Source organism: Trachemys scripta, chromosome 3 (genome assembly GCF_013100865.1).
Source record: "Trachemys scripta elegans isolate TJP31775 chromosome 3, CAS_Tse_1.0, whole genome shotgun sequence".
In the NCBI taxonomy this organism is placed as follows: domain Eukaryota; kingdom Metazoa; phylum Chordata; order Testudines; family Emydidae; genus Trachemys; species Trachemys scripta.
Genome location: NC_048300.1, coordinates 70,371,367 through 70,388,087, shown reverse-complemented (window position 1 = coordinate 70,388,087; position 16,721 = coordinate 70,371,367). Strand labels below are relative to the sequence as shown.

The following is a 16,721-nucleotide window of genomic DNA, read 5'->3' as shown; positions in this document are numbered from 1 at the left end:
GGTTAAACACTGGAACAAATTGCCTAGGGAGGTTGTGGAATCTCCGTCTCTGGAGATATTTAAGAGTAGGTTAGATAAATGTCTATTAGGGATGGTCTAGGCAGTATTTGGTCCTGCCATGCGGGCAGGGGACTGGACTCGATGACCTCTCGAGGTCCCTTCCAGTCCTATAATCTATGAATCTATGAATCTATGAAACTTCACGTGTCCCATTCTAGAAGATGGCAAGAGATCTACTTTACAATTAAAATGTGGTTCTGGTCATAAAAGAGTCTATTTAAACATGGCAGCTTCTTATTCAACAGATCTGCTTCCTTTGTGCATTTGGAATCATATCTGTGCACTTTAGTGTGAAAACAAGATTTAACTACATTCTATTTATATTAATATATGGAGCCAAAGCAGCTAAGAGAGGGTTGGATTGCATTCTGGCTCAGACATCAAACAAAGCTAATAAGTTCCAGTTTGAAGGATCTTTACCTCAAGGTCTAGAAAGCTATACACCTCAAATCCATTCTAAAGTGTACTTCTATTTTGAAAGCTAACTATTTAAAAATAGCATGGTAGGGTTTTACATTTATTGCCTCTCAAGGATTTCCAGATGTGCTCAATTTACAAAAAAGTTGTTTTTAATCTAGATGTCACCGCTCCTAAATCATCCAGTGAACAGACAGTCAAGTTGGCTCTTTTTTCCTTGTGCATCATCACTGTAATAAAGGTTCTGCAGGCCAAATATGATCTAAGTGACACTTGTGCTTCTTCATTAACAGGTCGTGAGTACCACAGGTGTAACTGATTGGAATTTAGTAAACAATTCTGTAGATGAAGCACAAAAAGGAATAGAGTGCAGCTCTCTCTTTCTCTCTCTGATATATTTACTCTTGGGGTGCTAACAGAGATAAAAACAATAGAAAATTGTGCGAGTCACAAAAATCAACAGATATGCTTCTGAATACTTACAGGCAACACAGCTGTTGAGGAACAAGATGATATTGATACATAGTTACTTTTCAGAGTAGTACTCTGAGGCCCATATCTGAACTTTTCCAAAAGTAAATGGATGTTCTAATCCATCAATTTTGTCTGCGCAGATGTAACTGAGAGAAGAATGTTGCTCTGCAATTCGAATCTAGATAACAATTCAGTTATAATGGACATGCTAAATCAGAATCCAGCTCAAATGTTGTGTTGGCTTTCGAAGGCTAACAGAATAGAGAGTAGAAATATTGGCAGAGTGAGCAGGTATAACTCTGAATACACGCAGGCAGCAGATGAGCTGATTAAAGGTGCTAATGTTTTACGTAGTTACTTTTCAGAGTACAAATGTACTTTAAAATAGATATAGAAAATTACGCAACCCGCTAAACCAAGTAAGCAATATTAGGAATTATTTAAGGCCAGAAAGAAACATATAAAATTATATCCAACTAAACTCCATATTAGAAATGATGACACACTGATTTATTTACATAGTACCGCACTAATGTCTCAAATAACTCACAAACATGCCAGCAACAATTTCAGTAAAACACTTGACTTGTTTATACAAGCCAACATTAAAACTCCATATGAGCTGGGACTGAAACACGCGGACGAGGAATAGTAGCGGGAAAGGAGAAGATACATGTTTAACCTTTAAAAAGGTTAATTTTCATCATTTCTGCTCCTGTTGAGCAAGCTCAACAGCCCCTTTTTATGTTTTTTTCATTATTAGAGCAGATGCTATGCAGTTGCATCAATATCTCTAGAGCTACTAGGAATAAAAACTCCAAGCGTCTAACTGTGTAACAGATGCACAATATGCACACTGGCGTGAACATAATGAGATCAAGAAATTTTACCAAACCCTTTGCTCTCACAGTTATTCATCTGCTTATGTGTTGCACACCTGTGGCATGCTGGCAATATGGCTGATTTCAGCATGAGAAACTCCCAAGCGAAATCCCAGCTTTCTACAAATAAAGGCTTTATTTGTTAGGAGTAGGACATCTGGAGAGATCAAGGAGCGCAGAGTAAGACTCAAAGAAATACTTGTAGGCTTTAGCCAGCTTTTATTTCCCTTAATGTGACTTTCTGGGCCAAAAATCCTTCCCCATCTTCCACAGATGGCTATGCCTGCAGTCACATGGGTATGCTTCTGCTTCAGGAAGTAGGAAGAAGCAAGATTTATAGAGCTTGTACAAGCATTCTCACCACAACAGTGGTACCAAGGAGCCCAATAGGCTTTGTAGGCGGTGTGGGATTCAGGGCAGGGTCAAGATTCTTCTTGCCTTCAACCTGTTGTAAGGATTTGCACTCCTATGGCTAGGGAGAAGGAAAATGTAAGATCATGGCCAAAGATGTGGCTCCACTCAGACCACCTCTGATGGAGGTGACTAATTGATAGAGTGAATAGGGGAGGAGCAAATGGCTCTTAGCGTGAGTGGCTTTCCCTGTTTTACTATCTCCCTCCATTTTTCCACTGTCTCTCCCGCTCTGTGTTTCTCCTTTTATTCCTTCACTGGTGGCTCTTTCCTTCAATGAAACTTCAGGCCTTCCCTAGACTGGGACCTGGGAGAAAGGTTAACATGCTTAACAGTTGAAGTGTGGGGTAGACAATAAATAAGGCTTAGAGGGTAACATTTTCAAATGCTGCCTAAGTGACTTAGAAGTTCTCGTGAGAGTCACTAGCTCCTAAGTCACTTGCATACTTTTGAAAATTGTACCCAGGGTTTGTGTGTTAGTTTAAAATGGGACTGATTTGTGAATTAATTTTATTTTTTCTGAGACTGCAGCAGTGACCCATGGGGTGGGAAAGAGGAGCAATCACATGTTATTGAAGGCTGGCACAACAGGGAGAGATGGAGGCAATGGCTACATAAGGCGAAGCACCTTTGAGCTGCTAGGTTCTAGTCATTTGTATCTCAAACCTATCCTGCCAAATATGGTCCTATTACTCTGTTTGGGACAAATCCTGGAGCCAGGCATAACTTCACTGGGAATGGAGTAAGGTATTGCGCTTTCTGTATTTTGATTAATTGTTGGCAGAGCTGGGCAGGAAATGCTATGCATGATTTTGAAAATATTTCCTGAAAGTTGAAATCTTTAAAATCTTGAACCAAATTAAAAAAAAAGTGGTTTGAGTCAATCAAAATGTTTTATTTCAATAACTGTGAAATGGTTTGTTTAGATTTTGACCACCGTGACAAAGTTCCTCCTCTATCTTGGTGGGTCCTGCACTTATTGGCAGATTTTCTTGCTTCAGAGATTAGCCATGTGGGTTGGGGAACAGCCCAGAGACCTTCCCCTCTGGGAGAACCCACAGTCCAGGTCAATTGGGAGGCTTGGGGGGAACCCGGGCCCACCCTCTACTCCGGGTTCCAGCCCAGGGCCCTGTGGACTGCAGCTGTCTATAGTGCCTCCTGTAACAGCTGCATGACAGCTACAACTCCCTGGGCTACTTCCCCATGGCCTCCTCCAAACACCTTCCTTATTCTCACCACAGGACCTTCCTCCTGGTGTCTGATAACGCTTGTGCTCCTCAGTCCTCCAGCAGCACACCCTCTCACTCTCAGCTCCTTGCACCTCTTGCTCCCAGCTCCTCACACTCCCACCACAAACTGGGGTGAGCGCCTTTTTAAAACCCAGGTGCCCTGATTAGCCTGCCTTAATTGATTCTAGAAGCTTCTTCTTAATTGGCTCCAGGTGTCCTAATTAGCCTGCCTGCCTTAACTGGTTCTAGCAGGTTCCTGATTACTCTAGTGCAGCCCTGCTCTGGTCACTCAGGGAACAGAAAACTACTCATCCAGTGACCAGTATATTTGCCCTCTACCAGACTCCTGTACCCCACTGGTCTGGGTCTGTCACACCATATTTTGTTTTAAAATATTTTCATTTATGTATGTATACATTTTCAATATTTAGCTTAAATTTTGAAACAAAAAGTAATTTTGAAGGAGAAAACCAGAATTTATAGTTTAGAAAATGTCCGAATGGAATTTTTTTGACAATGTTGGGGTTGTGGAGAGATGTCAAGAAATGCATAGAAACCAACACTTTCCCCTAAAAAGTTTCAGTTTTGATCAATTGACTCACTTCATTTTCTAACAAAAAATATTTCACTGAAAGATTCCCGAACAGCTCTAACTGTTGATAGTAAACTAGTACATTTTAATTCTCAAAATTGGCTTCTGGGAAGACTTACTCCATAAGTGTAACTTAAAAACCTCACATAATTTCTGTATTGGATTCATAATGTCCAATGATTGAGATTCCATTAAGTTCCTTTCATTGTTGCATATGAAATCTTACATGTTCATGCACAAAGATCCCTTAAGAATGAGAACATGAAGAATCAATTACCATTTTCACATCTATTGTCTAACATGGTCCTAAAATGATTGGCTCTAAGAACACAGAAAGTCCATCACTCACTGATGGAAATAAGTGTGAAGGACAGTTTAAACAATTTGAATTTCCTTCTGTATGCCACAATTTGACACGTCAATGCTAAGTGATAGTTTGTTGAGCCATTGTGAAAATATGCTGTGTTTAATGGTCCTGACAATTTCACATCTCATGCATGAAGTACTCTAATGTTTGCTCATTGGGCTGGAGATGATAACTTCAAGGGACACTGGTAAAGATGCCTATTAGGCAAGCAGAAGTGAATGTCTCAGGGCTTTAGCCCTGAGTCCTATAAAAATTTTCTGCTCAAGTCACTGGTTCACATCTCACCTAATAGGTAGCGAGTGAAGGTTACTATCATCTGACGGCTGCTTGGTATACTATATGAACTGAGTTTGGTGATGTTTGTTTTGTCATGGATGTATATACACGTAACAAAACAAAGACCAACCTGCAACTTGTACACTTCTTGGCTGTCTCTGCAGTGAGGCGATATAACTCACTGGATGTGGAGATAAAACTAGCCTATCACCTTAAAGGAAATCCCTTCAATTTTGACTTCAGGAACATTGAGCACAGCAGGGTGCGGGAATCTGGCACTGCCCATAGATGGAAAACATCAGTAAATAGGCTGTCAGTCCAGCACCTTTCATGAATCCTAAATTTCTGTGAAAAGTTAAAAAACAGAAGTCGTCCTTCAAGGACTTCTCTCCTATACTGCCTCTTAGGTTTATCTGTGCTCCTTTACATAGCAACAAATGTGTATAGATATTTTTTTGTTTCTACACTTACATTTATTACCAGAGCTGACTGAAATTTCACGACTTAAGTTTTATATGATCTTTTTTTCATAACATGTTTAATATTCAATGAAAACATCCACCAAAAAATTTGATTAGAAATTTCATAGAAAAAATTGTTGCAATCTGATGGGTTTTTTACATTAATTTTTTTTAATTCCCACAAAAATATGTCACAGGTGTTTCAGCCAGTTCTATTTATGATATTTGAACGGAAATAGGATAGGATTTAAATACATTGCTGAAGTCCTACAAAAAGAGTGAACATGTATACATTATTCCAGGTAACTTCTAGGCTGGCTTTGAAGTTGGGGGACTTCGACATTGCAATCAAACATGCAGCTGGCGAAGCCTTCAGACAGCACACTTATTGCTCACACCCATCTGACATATTACATTATGGGGGGAGTCAGGGTCAAGCCCAGCCAGCTAAGTTGAGGTAAAGATGTTAACCTACATCCACACTATGGAAAGATTATGGTTATATGTTGCGGTTAGTTAACACACATTAGCTAGCTTCAACCTAACCTCAGCCTCTTTTTCTGATCTAGAAAAGCCCCTCCCTCTTGCATGGATTGTTCTCTTTGCTGGCAGCCAACTATCTCTTCATCCCTCTTTTCTCGAGTTACAGTAAGTTTGTAGGTTTGCTATTACTCACTGCCCCGGTAAGCAATGTGGTGCTTTGCTTATAATTCCCCTCCACACACAGAGACTTCCCTCAATAGGCTGTAACCTTACAATCTACCTTGTCTAGGGAGTGTTACATTGTTGCATCTCCCCAGGAGCAGATCAGAGAACAAGTCCTGTCTCAGTCACAATTCCTCTCTTGCTCTGGGAGGCAAAGTAAATTAGCTACTTATAGAATCCTAGGTTTAGAAGGGACCACAAGAGACGTCTAGTCTGACTCCCTGCCAAGATGCAGGATTTCTGTCTAAACCATCCTGTTCCATTGTTCTACTACTTTTGGTGGGGCAGCTGCATGCCCCTTGTCCAGCTAGAGTATATCTACACTGCAGCTGGGAGAGAGCTTCTCAGCCTGGGTAGACAGACATGCTAGTGGGGTGCGAGCTAGTATGCTAAAAATAGTAGTGTGGATGTTGTGGCTCCAGCGGCTACTCAGGATACCCACCTGAAATCAGACTCAAGGGGTAGGGTGGGCTTGAGACCCTGTGCTGCAACGTCCTCACTGCTATTTTTAGCTCTCTAGCTCAAACCCTGATAGCAGAAGTCTGTGTACTTGCGCTGGGCCGGGCAGGCAAGTGGAGGTGGGAGGAGCCAAAGGTTCTCCCATTCTCTGACTCCTCTCCACCACCCTGCCTGCCTATGGGAACATAATAGGGGTATCAGGCAACTATAACCTGCTTTTCCCACTGTGGCCACATCATAATCTGAGCAGCTCCACAGGGGGATAGAGAGGCATGCATGGCTGAGAAAGATCTGTGATCATCTTGCCTGTAGCTACTATTCCAAATCCATTCTCATGCCTAAACTGAACATCTACATGTCACTTCATTTTCAGTGTGCTGCAATGTATTTCTGCAGAGTTATTTGGGAGTTCTGAGAATACAAAGGCAAAATAAAGAGAATAATTTTGCTTTTTTGCTATTCATTTCTACACACTAGTAAAATGTATTGTGAGCAGTAACAAATGCCACATTTATATAGAAATCTTTTCACTATGCTATTATTGTGTCTACATAGTGCACACCTTTATGTCATTATTGATTGATATTTACCTACAGTAGAGAATACCAGAGGGTTATAATTTTGCAGCGATTAAGTTTATGTGGCAATATAAACATGCTGAAATCTATAGCTCATCAATATTTGATGGCATGTGGTGTATTAAGGATTTTCACAAAATGAACTGAATTACTGAGAGCTTTCTAGAAAGATTTTTTTACAGTATCCAAGAAATACAAAATTGAATTTAGCTTTTCTGTCCTTTATTTTTTTTATTTTTGTTATGTGGCCAGAAAAAGGAATCATTCTGTTACAGAAATAACTATATTGAGTAATGAAGGGAAAATCTCAAGAGACCTTTCTGACTTAGCAAATACTTTTGCAGGCAAGTGTAACCCAGAGTGAGTCTCTGTCCTCCTCTATGGTCCTTTAAGTGCAAGTGTTAGAGGGCCATGCTTTTAGCTCCAGAGTTCTGGGGTACAGTCCCCACAGACAATCCAGCCAGGGTACTGTTATACAAATATATCAATTTGTAAACCGACGGGTGCTAGTTTGCAAAATCCAGAAGTCCTCATTCCACTTTCACTCTACCTGCCTTACTCATACAGTAGCACCTTGCTACTGAAGTAGTTACATTGAGGTCAATGCATTGAAGTCACTGAGCCTGCTTGAAAAGTAGGGTACTACTCGCCTTGAGTAAAGATGGCAGAATCAGGCACCTGGGAGTAGTTTCAAAAGGGGTGTAGGTACCCAAGCCTAACATTTAGACACCGTGGGTATTTACAGCACCTAAGTCCCCCTTATGACCCAATCTAGCCCTCAGTCTTTATCTCAAGCAAAACTACCACAAAAGTCACTGAGAGTGAGGACATCAGAATTTGTCCCCATAGGAGTCTTTATGGAAAAAGAAAAAAACACACACAGTCTAACCAGAAAAGCTGAGACCTGAGTTAGGAAGTCCTCCTGGCATCCAATCCAGTCATGATCACTGATGTTCTAGGTGATAGGACTATGTCTAGAACTTTTTAGGGCCAAATTTCCACACAGATGCCTTTGCTGGGCATGGAAACTATCCATGTGCATTGCACACACAAACAGGACATTGTACATGTGAATGTGGGCAGCTGTGCTCACAAGTGAGCAACTGAGTGCACAAGTACTCCCATTAGCCAGCAACAAGTCCAGATATGTCTGCGCTGTTACTGTTCAGCGTATGTGCATGTGTACTACACAGTGGCAACTGAAATGCCTGTGTTTGAATATTTGGCCCTTTTTATGTCAGTAGACACAGTTGATACTAGCAGGACCTCCCTTAAAAGTGATGCTGAGTTGAGTTTTTTTGAGTAAAAAAGAGATACCACAGACGATAGAATCATATTGCAAATATAAAGCTCTCATTTTAGTGCCAATTCTGTGAGTTGCCAAGAGTTTGCTGTTTACAATGGGAGTGGAGGGTTTCAGCACCACACAGGAGATTTTCAGCACTTTGCAGAAATGGGCCTATCTGGAACCTTCTTACATCCTGGTAAGTGGTGGGAGAAATAAGAAGAGTACTAATACTTTATTCCCACTCCCATTACTCAGTAACAAGCCAGGACAAAAAAAGGACCAAATACCTATATATCAAGGCAAAATGCTAAACACACAGTTGGGAAGACTTTGTCACCCTCTTAAATTCTAGCCAACTACTCCATCATTCCACCCATTCTTTCCTCACTTGCTCCCCTTTAGTGCTATATTCACCCCCAAATCTTTCCCCTGCCCAGACTCTCTTCCCCTTACACTCTTTCCTTTATGCTCCACCTTTTTTTTTATTGTTCTTACTCTATCTCAGAATTGTTATTACTTAATGCAAATTTCCCAAATCATTCTGTGGCATCTACCTTGTTCTGAGCTATAGGGTGACAAAGTTCGAAAGACAAAACTCATTACAGGGGGTGGAGGGTAGAAGGAAAAGTGAGAAGGGGAGATACATATAGAGTTAGACTGAATACACTGCAGAAAAGTTAAAATTTACTTTGGGTAACATTCTTCAACGATTTACTGTGCATTAAATTAAACATTCTATTTCATATTTTATCTGGGTTTTATCTGTATATTGGACATTACATATTATATTATATATTATTATTACTATATATTAGCAGTGACAACTAAATTTTCTTCTCAACAGCACTAGGCAGACTGAAATAATTTCATCTGCACTGGGCCACCTTTGGTTCAAATCTCCCATAGTTATCCCAGTTATTGTAGGTTGCCACTGGTTGATTGGGAAAAGTCTAGCTCTCAAAAGTCACAGTATGTTGTCATTGTTCCCATGTTTTCTTTATTAGTGCAGCCTTGATTATATAAGTCAGGAACTCCTATTAAACATCTCAGTGAAAGAAAGTATGAGTGTTATGTTATAAAGTTGTTTTATAGAACAATCTCTTTAGACAATACATAAATCACAGTGAAACATGCTGTGGCAACACCACCATGCAAAAAATAGGGGTTTTTGTTTCAAACTTTTTGTTTGTTTCATAGCTATTTATTCATTTTTAATGAGTTTTACCTAACGACTTTTACCTGGACTTTTAGTGACTTTGTCCCATTGAATCCAAATTAATTTCGAATTTACAAAATAAGATACCCAATAGGTATTACAGGAAACCGTTATCTATAATGAAACATCAAAAATATATGTTTTCTTTTAGCATGTGAGATACCCCCACAGCCTCATCATAGAACTTTGTTCTTTCACTTCACTTGTTTCTTTTTTGTTTAGCATAAAATAAATTTATTTTAAGGAGTTAAGAACTCATTATACAGGAGGCCGTTTATGAGAACTGCCCCATCTCCCTTATAAACTAAAAACAAAAACCATGATCTTTGCTGAAGCTCTTTATACTTTTCATTTCAACACACACAGCTCCATTAACCGATTGTCACAGCAAAAGCCACAACAAACACACACAGCAGCGTGAACTGCACAATTCAACAGACAATGCAGACAAACTTGAGTATAATCCAAGATCTTTCTACCTCTTTTCATAACAGGTTAGTGCTCGCCCTCAGTGTTGGTGTACAGTTTTTATGGCATGGAAAAATAGGGATGTTTCTGCCCTACAAAAATAAATGTGTTGAATGCTTTAGTTTGAACTTGCACAATGTCAAAAAAAGACCCAAAGACTGGCACAAATAAAAATAATCCAGTAAATGAGGACATCAGTGGAACTCATGGCTGGTGGTGGGAAAATATGGATAAGAAATCCACCAACCTCCATTTTTACCTTGCTGCAACATCTTTCAAAAATAAATTCTTACTTTTCAGTGAATTAGGAACGGAGCAGAATTGAAGCGTGTAGGCAGGAATTTTGGCTGCTTGTACTGTGTCACTGAAATGACATTCAAACAGACCCCTAGTGCATCATAAGCATCAACTGCTCACAAAGCACCTTTGAACCTGAGAAGCATTATTAGGCTTGAGAGAAGTTGGGGACATTTGTTACAGGTTATTTTCCACCCCCTTCCATGCCCCATTATAAAATTGGCCAGACTCCATCTAGGACAAAATAGGAATAGTAAAAGGAAAGGAATCCAATGTATTAAAATACGCATCAAACATAGTATTTGGGGAGATTATCTTAATGCCACTATATAAAGCCATGGTGCGCCCACATCTTGAATACTGTGTGCAGTTCTGATCACCCCATCTCAAAAAAAGTTATATTAGAATTAGAAAGATACAGAGAAGGGCAACAAAAATCAGTAGGGAGATGGAACAGCTTCCATATGAGGAGAGATTCAAAAGAGTGGCACTGCTCTGCTTAGAAAAGAGATGACTAATGAGGTGTGTGTGTATGACAGAGGTCTATAAAATCATAAATAGTGTGGAGAAAGAGAATAGTGAAGTGTTATTTACCCCTTCATATAACACAAGAACCAGGGGTCACCCAATGAAATTAATAGGCAGCAGGTTTAAAACGAACATAAGGAAGTACGTCTTCACACATCGTGAAGTCAACCTGTGGAACTCATTGCCAGGGGATGTTTGAAGACCAAAATTATAACTGGGTTCAAAAAAGAATTAGAGGATAGATCCATCCCTGGCTATTAGCCAAGAAGGTCAAGAACACAACTTATTGCTCCAGGTGTCCCTAAACCTCTGATTCCCAGAAGCTGGGACTGGACAACAGGGGATGGATCACTTGATAATTGCCCTGTTCTGTTCATTCCCTCTGAAGTGTCTGGCACTGGCCACTGTCAGAAGACTGGATGCTGGGCTAGATGGACCCTGTATGTCTGTTCTTATGATGCACTAGGAAAAGTAACAGCATGAAGCAGGTTTCCAGAGGTTCCTCTAGTTTAATAAAAAAATGAAGAGTGAATTAACTCCGTTTTCTAGGGTGTATTTAATGTTCCTTAATGCAAACAGTATGGCTCCCACAGGTCCATTCCTCCATTTATAGCAACAATAACAACCTGGTTTTCTCTGAGGTTAGTCAGTAAAAGGAGGGAGAGCTGGGGGAGGACTGTAATGAAAGCCTAGTACAAAGCTGCCATTTCTATGTAAAGTTGTAAACTTGCATGGATGCAAAACTTTATCTTCTGTCATACAGAAGGAGAAAAGGTGAGGGAATAGGGTGGTGGTGGGGAGAAGGGTGTTTCATCGATCAGGCTTATTAGTTTGCCAAGGTAACAAACTTACCACATTGCGTGTGAATTTCTCAAAAGATGTTCGACGATCCAGTGTGTTTTCCAACTTAAATTAAAAAAAGGGGGAAATAAAAAAAGGAAAAAGAAAAGAAAAGGGGAGAAAAAAGAAGAAGAGCAAGAAACAAATAGAGCAGAAAAGAAAGAATGATGAAACAATGGATTGCAAAACAAAGCTCATGTACAAATCAAGAAGCAAAAGTAGGTATGAAGCTGCTAATGAATGCCTGTTATAGAACAATGGATGGGCAAAGCAGTTATAATATTTGATTAAAAAAAAACTTTTCTCAGGTGAATCAAACTGGTTTGATTAAAAAAGAAAAACTGAAAATAAAAAAATTATGAAGAGCATTTCTTGTGTCAATGAACTGACATTTGCAAAACTTAAGGACTTTGCATACACAGTAGCAGCTCTGTGGAACTTTCAACATTTCTCCATATTGGATGGTCAAAAACTAACATTTGAAAAAAACCATACAGTACTTCCATATAATTTTTAGATTTTCATTTTATGCACAGTTTAGTATTATCAAGATCATAACTAGCTTACTATTACTTCTACATAGGATAATGGGCCTGATTTTGCAAACAGTATTCCTAACTGATTGCAATAGGATTTCAGAATTTGTGGTGGTTGCAGAATCAGACCCACTAATAACAAACAACAATTTCATTATAGACTTTTGCATCAGAAAGTGTTTTGGAATTTCCTTGCACTCAGCACTTTGACCCCCTATCATGTAAGATGCTCCACACAGTGAAGGGTTCGTCTCAGCAGAACTCATTGCATAATCTGGACCTTAAAAAGCAAGGGTCACGTACCATGGTAAGATTTTTTGTTTGCATGAGTGTGACATGATCTCACATTCATATTAGATTCCTAACCTGATAAAAACTAGACATATAAAAACAGGGAGAGAAAGAAATCCTAAGATACTTTTTAAAAAAATGAAATCAGAAGTTATTTATACCAATGAGATCAATTTTAAACAAATTAGTAGGCTTCGTAAATAAAAATAAAGAAAATGAGAATTATTATATTTGCAAATTTGAAAGACTATACTGCAGGGATTTTATTTTATTTAACCTACTTGTAAACTACTTTTCAGTTTAAGTTGCTTGGTAACAGAAAGAGTGCTACAATGTGAGATGTAAAAATAAAAATAGGTTTTGCTAATTTAACTTATTAAAACATACACGCGTGCAGGATACATTTATCAAACTACTGTATGTATGTGACCCTCTAAATAAGCCAACCTGGTCACCTACCAGATATCCAGCTGCACTTGCATAGGGGAGAGAAATCCATGTATTGTAGCAAACATCACCACCACCGAGCACAGTTGCAACAAAAAGACAAGATGGATCAATACCTTTTTCTTGGCCTGTAGCAGCTCCTGGTAGGCACTGGATCGTATAAAACGAGGATAGGAATCACTTTTCATCAGTTTGTAAATGTGCTCCTGAAGAGAAAAGATATAAAATTTAAAAAAATTGACATTTTGAATGGATGTTCTGAAAACAAGATGCAGTGGACTAAGATAAAAAAGATAGATAACGGAATATTTAATGCCATTATCGAGAGATACTAGAGATTATTAGTAGTATATTTTTATGGAAGGAAACGTAAAAGGAAGGCGCATTGGCTGCAGTTCTAGAGTTAAGGTTGAATTGACTTTTGTTCCTAAAGTAGAATCCACCACTTTGTCATGTGTGAAGAATACAGTGTACCTTCCCCTTAAATTACAGCACTCGTTCTATATTTGAATGAATTTTCTGAGAATTTACAAGTACATCAGCTAAATAGACTCTCCAAAAAATGTAACACCCATATAACACCATTTTTTGTCCCAAATTACTTTACTAACAGAATAATGCAATCTTCCATTATACATAAATTTACTGAAGCTTAGTCCATTGACTACACTTGAAGACATTGTATTTAGGGTTAATTGGCCATTCTGCTAAACTCCACCCTGTAGTGATACCATGAGGGGTGGGGAATCAAATGTGTCTTTAAATTTAATCTAATCTGGGACTGCAAACACTAGTATGCACTGATTGTAACTGCATCGCCTCACTACAAGGCAGCGTTAAAATTGTTTGGGTGCCTTAACTGTCCATTTCCATACCATACATAACATGTTTGGATTTCTTTTAAATTGAACCTTAACTATTTCCTGGATCTGGTTTTCAGATAATTACAATATCCCTGTAATATGTTTATCTGTAAATTACTGATATGTACTCAGCCATAAATCCAGTTTAATATAGTTATCTGGGAATATTTATATATACTAGTGCCCTGACATCCCAGTCAAGATCATGCCCCATGAACTGTGTCACAAGATCATGCCCCATGTACTGTTCAGATGCATGTGAAGTTATGCCCTGAAGAATTTACAAATATCTACAGAGCAGAGGCCACTCTAGCTATAGGCCAGCTAGGCAGCTTCCAAGGGCTGCAGATTTCTGGGCAGCTGCCTAGGGTAGTAGATTTGGCCTGGCCGCCCATCTGTTATGACAGAGAGGAGGCTGGGCCAAATCTGAGTGGCACAGGGGGCAGCATACTAAAGTGTGCCTAGGGCAGCAGATTGTGTTGAGTAGCCTCTGCTACAGAGAGAGAGAGAATGCTCAGAAATCAAATTCACAGAATGCCCTAAAAGCTGAAGGGCTAAAATGTAAAGTAGTCTAAGTCCATGAGTCTGTATTTGTTTTTATACAGTTGGGGTGGGAGGGTTTAAAAAAAAACCCAATATGAATAGAAATATATATTTGTAAGCATTCAATGAAACCAGTTTATAAATAATTTAAACTCTCTCTTGCAGTATAGGGAAATCCTGGCACAACAACACTGACCTAGTGAATGAACCTGAAAGTGAAAATCCTAACACTTTATACAGTGCAAGCTGAGTGAATTGAGAAAGTATACAAAAGGAGACAAAATGTAGGTAGAAGTCGATCAAATTTTCAAAGTTCTCTCAGTTTTGATAATCTAATGCATTTATAAACTCTGAAAAGTGATCATGTAAAAAATAGCACCTTCTGACCCAACATGCTACCTTCATGCATTCAGAGTCAGATCTGGCTCCTTTAGTGAGTCTTTAAACCATTTTTTTTTTTTAGCACAGCTAATACAGCTAAGAGAGAACAAAGAGGATTCTGTTCCTTCATCCACAGTATCAACAAAATTGGTTAACAACATTCAGCCAATTGAATCTGTGCAAACACCATTGTAAACAGCAGCCTCGCAGATGTGTCACAGAGAATAACTTAACTTGCAGAATTTATTACTGGTGGTAATGCACAAGAAGTAAAGAACCCAGGTTGCTTTTCAGATTCCAGGTTAAGCTGGCAAAGCAGGAGTTAGAAAAAAGATTTTTTTTTACTTGTAAATTGAACACATTAGAGCTGGACTCTTCAAGAGACAAATATGGAACCCCAATGATGCCATTTTTATAGTGAGTCACCTTACAGAGTAGAGCTGTATTTTAAACAAAAATAAAGTTACTTGTTTGATGCCCTGGAGGCTCTTCAACTCAAAACCTGGCAGACCATCATGAGCAGCAAATTCCAAAAGAAGGGGCCCTCTACTGAAAAAGTCTTGCTACTTTAGCACAGTGGGTAAAGATCATAATGTTCAAGGCAGGACAGGTGAGTCCTATCCTGCTTGCTCTGAGTGAGAAGTGTTCACTGCCAGACTTAAATTACGCTGAACAGGATCAAAGGAGGGAGTTCTGATGGGAAAAAGCCCCTTTGCATAGAGTCTGCATACTCCAGACCATACACAAATGGAAAAAAAAATTATAGAAAGAAAATAAAGGAGTGTTGAGCTTTCATACCCATTTCCAAAACTAGGATAATGGTAAGGAAGGTTGCTTTTCTTTAGCTATTGCAGTTTAAACATATCTTTGCTTCCAGAGCTTCTGTATTTCTGAAGTATTTAACTAGGTAATTTATGTCTTTGTTTTCTGTGTACTGTACCATTAAATTTCTAAGGGCTTGGTGTAGGCAGACAACCATTGCGTGTTTAGTTTAATGCAGACTATCACAGTGGAGACATATATTGTGTGCTCTCTTATGAACATTTTGCTGTTTTGTGCTGTGCTATCGTCAATCTAATTGTCAAAGGCCACTCGGACTAGAGTTATCTGTTTGCTATGTGTATGGTACCATATTTCTTTATTAAATCAACCCACAACCTGTAAAATAGAGAAAAAAATCTTAGAAAGTCATACTCAATCTGTCCTTCATTCCTAGAATATCACTCCTTGAAGAACAGTTCCTAGAAGCCTACTATGCTGTTCTGTGGATATTACTTTTACAGTGAGGTTTATAAGGTACACTTGTATATAGGTCAGGATTCAGAAATAACCTCAGTACAAGCCTTTATATTTATTTCTCCCATGGGATAAACACCCTTTCCTTGGTATAAACTTTTGCCTCCTATAAACGCTAATGAGAATTATGAACATGCATCCAGAGGAGAACAGATTCCTCGTTTTGATTAAGAAAAGTCCTTCAAGAGCAGATCCTGAGAGGCAGAAATTCATTTGATTTTCTGTAGCATTTTTTAATGCAACTGAGCAAAAGGATTAAGAAACCTGGTACCTGAAGAGAATGAGCTTCACTCTACCTATATTGCACTACACCCCCGGCTAGCAGGGCAGATTCCCACATCTGCAGAGGGCCAGCTTGAAGCCTTTGCACCACTACAGTCATCAAAATTGTGGCTCAGATGACACTTAAGCAATGCATAGGCCTTAATCCAAGGAATGAGTTTCCCCCATACTGCATTGATACTGATATTTTCAGAAAAGTGAACACTATATTATCTTTACCAAATATATCTGTTTGTAAGAGTGTGCATACATGTGGCCGGTGCTATACCTCGGAAGTGCCTGGATGAAGATCATATACTGACCTGAGCATCTTCAAATGTGTATCTTCCTGGGTCCTTCACATTCTGTGTGGTTTTGTCATAACTTTTTGAATCAAGATTGATGGCACTGGGAGCTCCTGGAGCAAGAAACTCCTGCCAGATTTCCTGGACTCGAGCAGGTACTTCACGATTAGGTCTCTTCTTCAAATCTTCAACTGCTAACCAGAACCTATGGCAAAATATGGCAACTTGAATTTCTAAGGCTAATTTCTTTC

At 39.1% G+C, this 16,721-nt stretch overlaps 1 protein-coding gene across 1 annotated transcript in view; it reads right to left on the bottom strand.

Annotated features, from left to right (window-relative positions):
* Window positions 1–212: 212 nt before the first annotated feature.
* RGS7 (regulator of G protein signaling 7) overlaps window positions 213–16,721 on the bottom strand; it is a 417,353-nt gene continuing 400,844 nt past the window's right edge. Inside the window, exons 15-18 of the mRNA XM_034765031.1 lie at window positions 16,489–16,675; window positions 12,938–13,027; window positions 11,560–11,613; window positions 213–1,129 (exon numbers count right to left, since the gene is read on the bottom strand). Of these exons, the coding sequence (XP_034620922.1) occupies window positions 1,004–1,129; window positions 11,560–11,613; window positions 12,938–13,027; window positions 16,489–16,675 (457 nt within the window). The 3' untranslated portion in view covers window positions 213–1,003. The remainder of the gene's footprint in view (window positions 1,130–11,559; window positions 11,614–12,937; window positions 13,028–16,488; window positions 16,676–16,721) is intronic.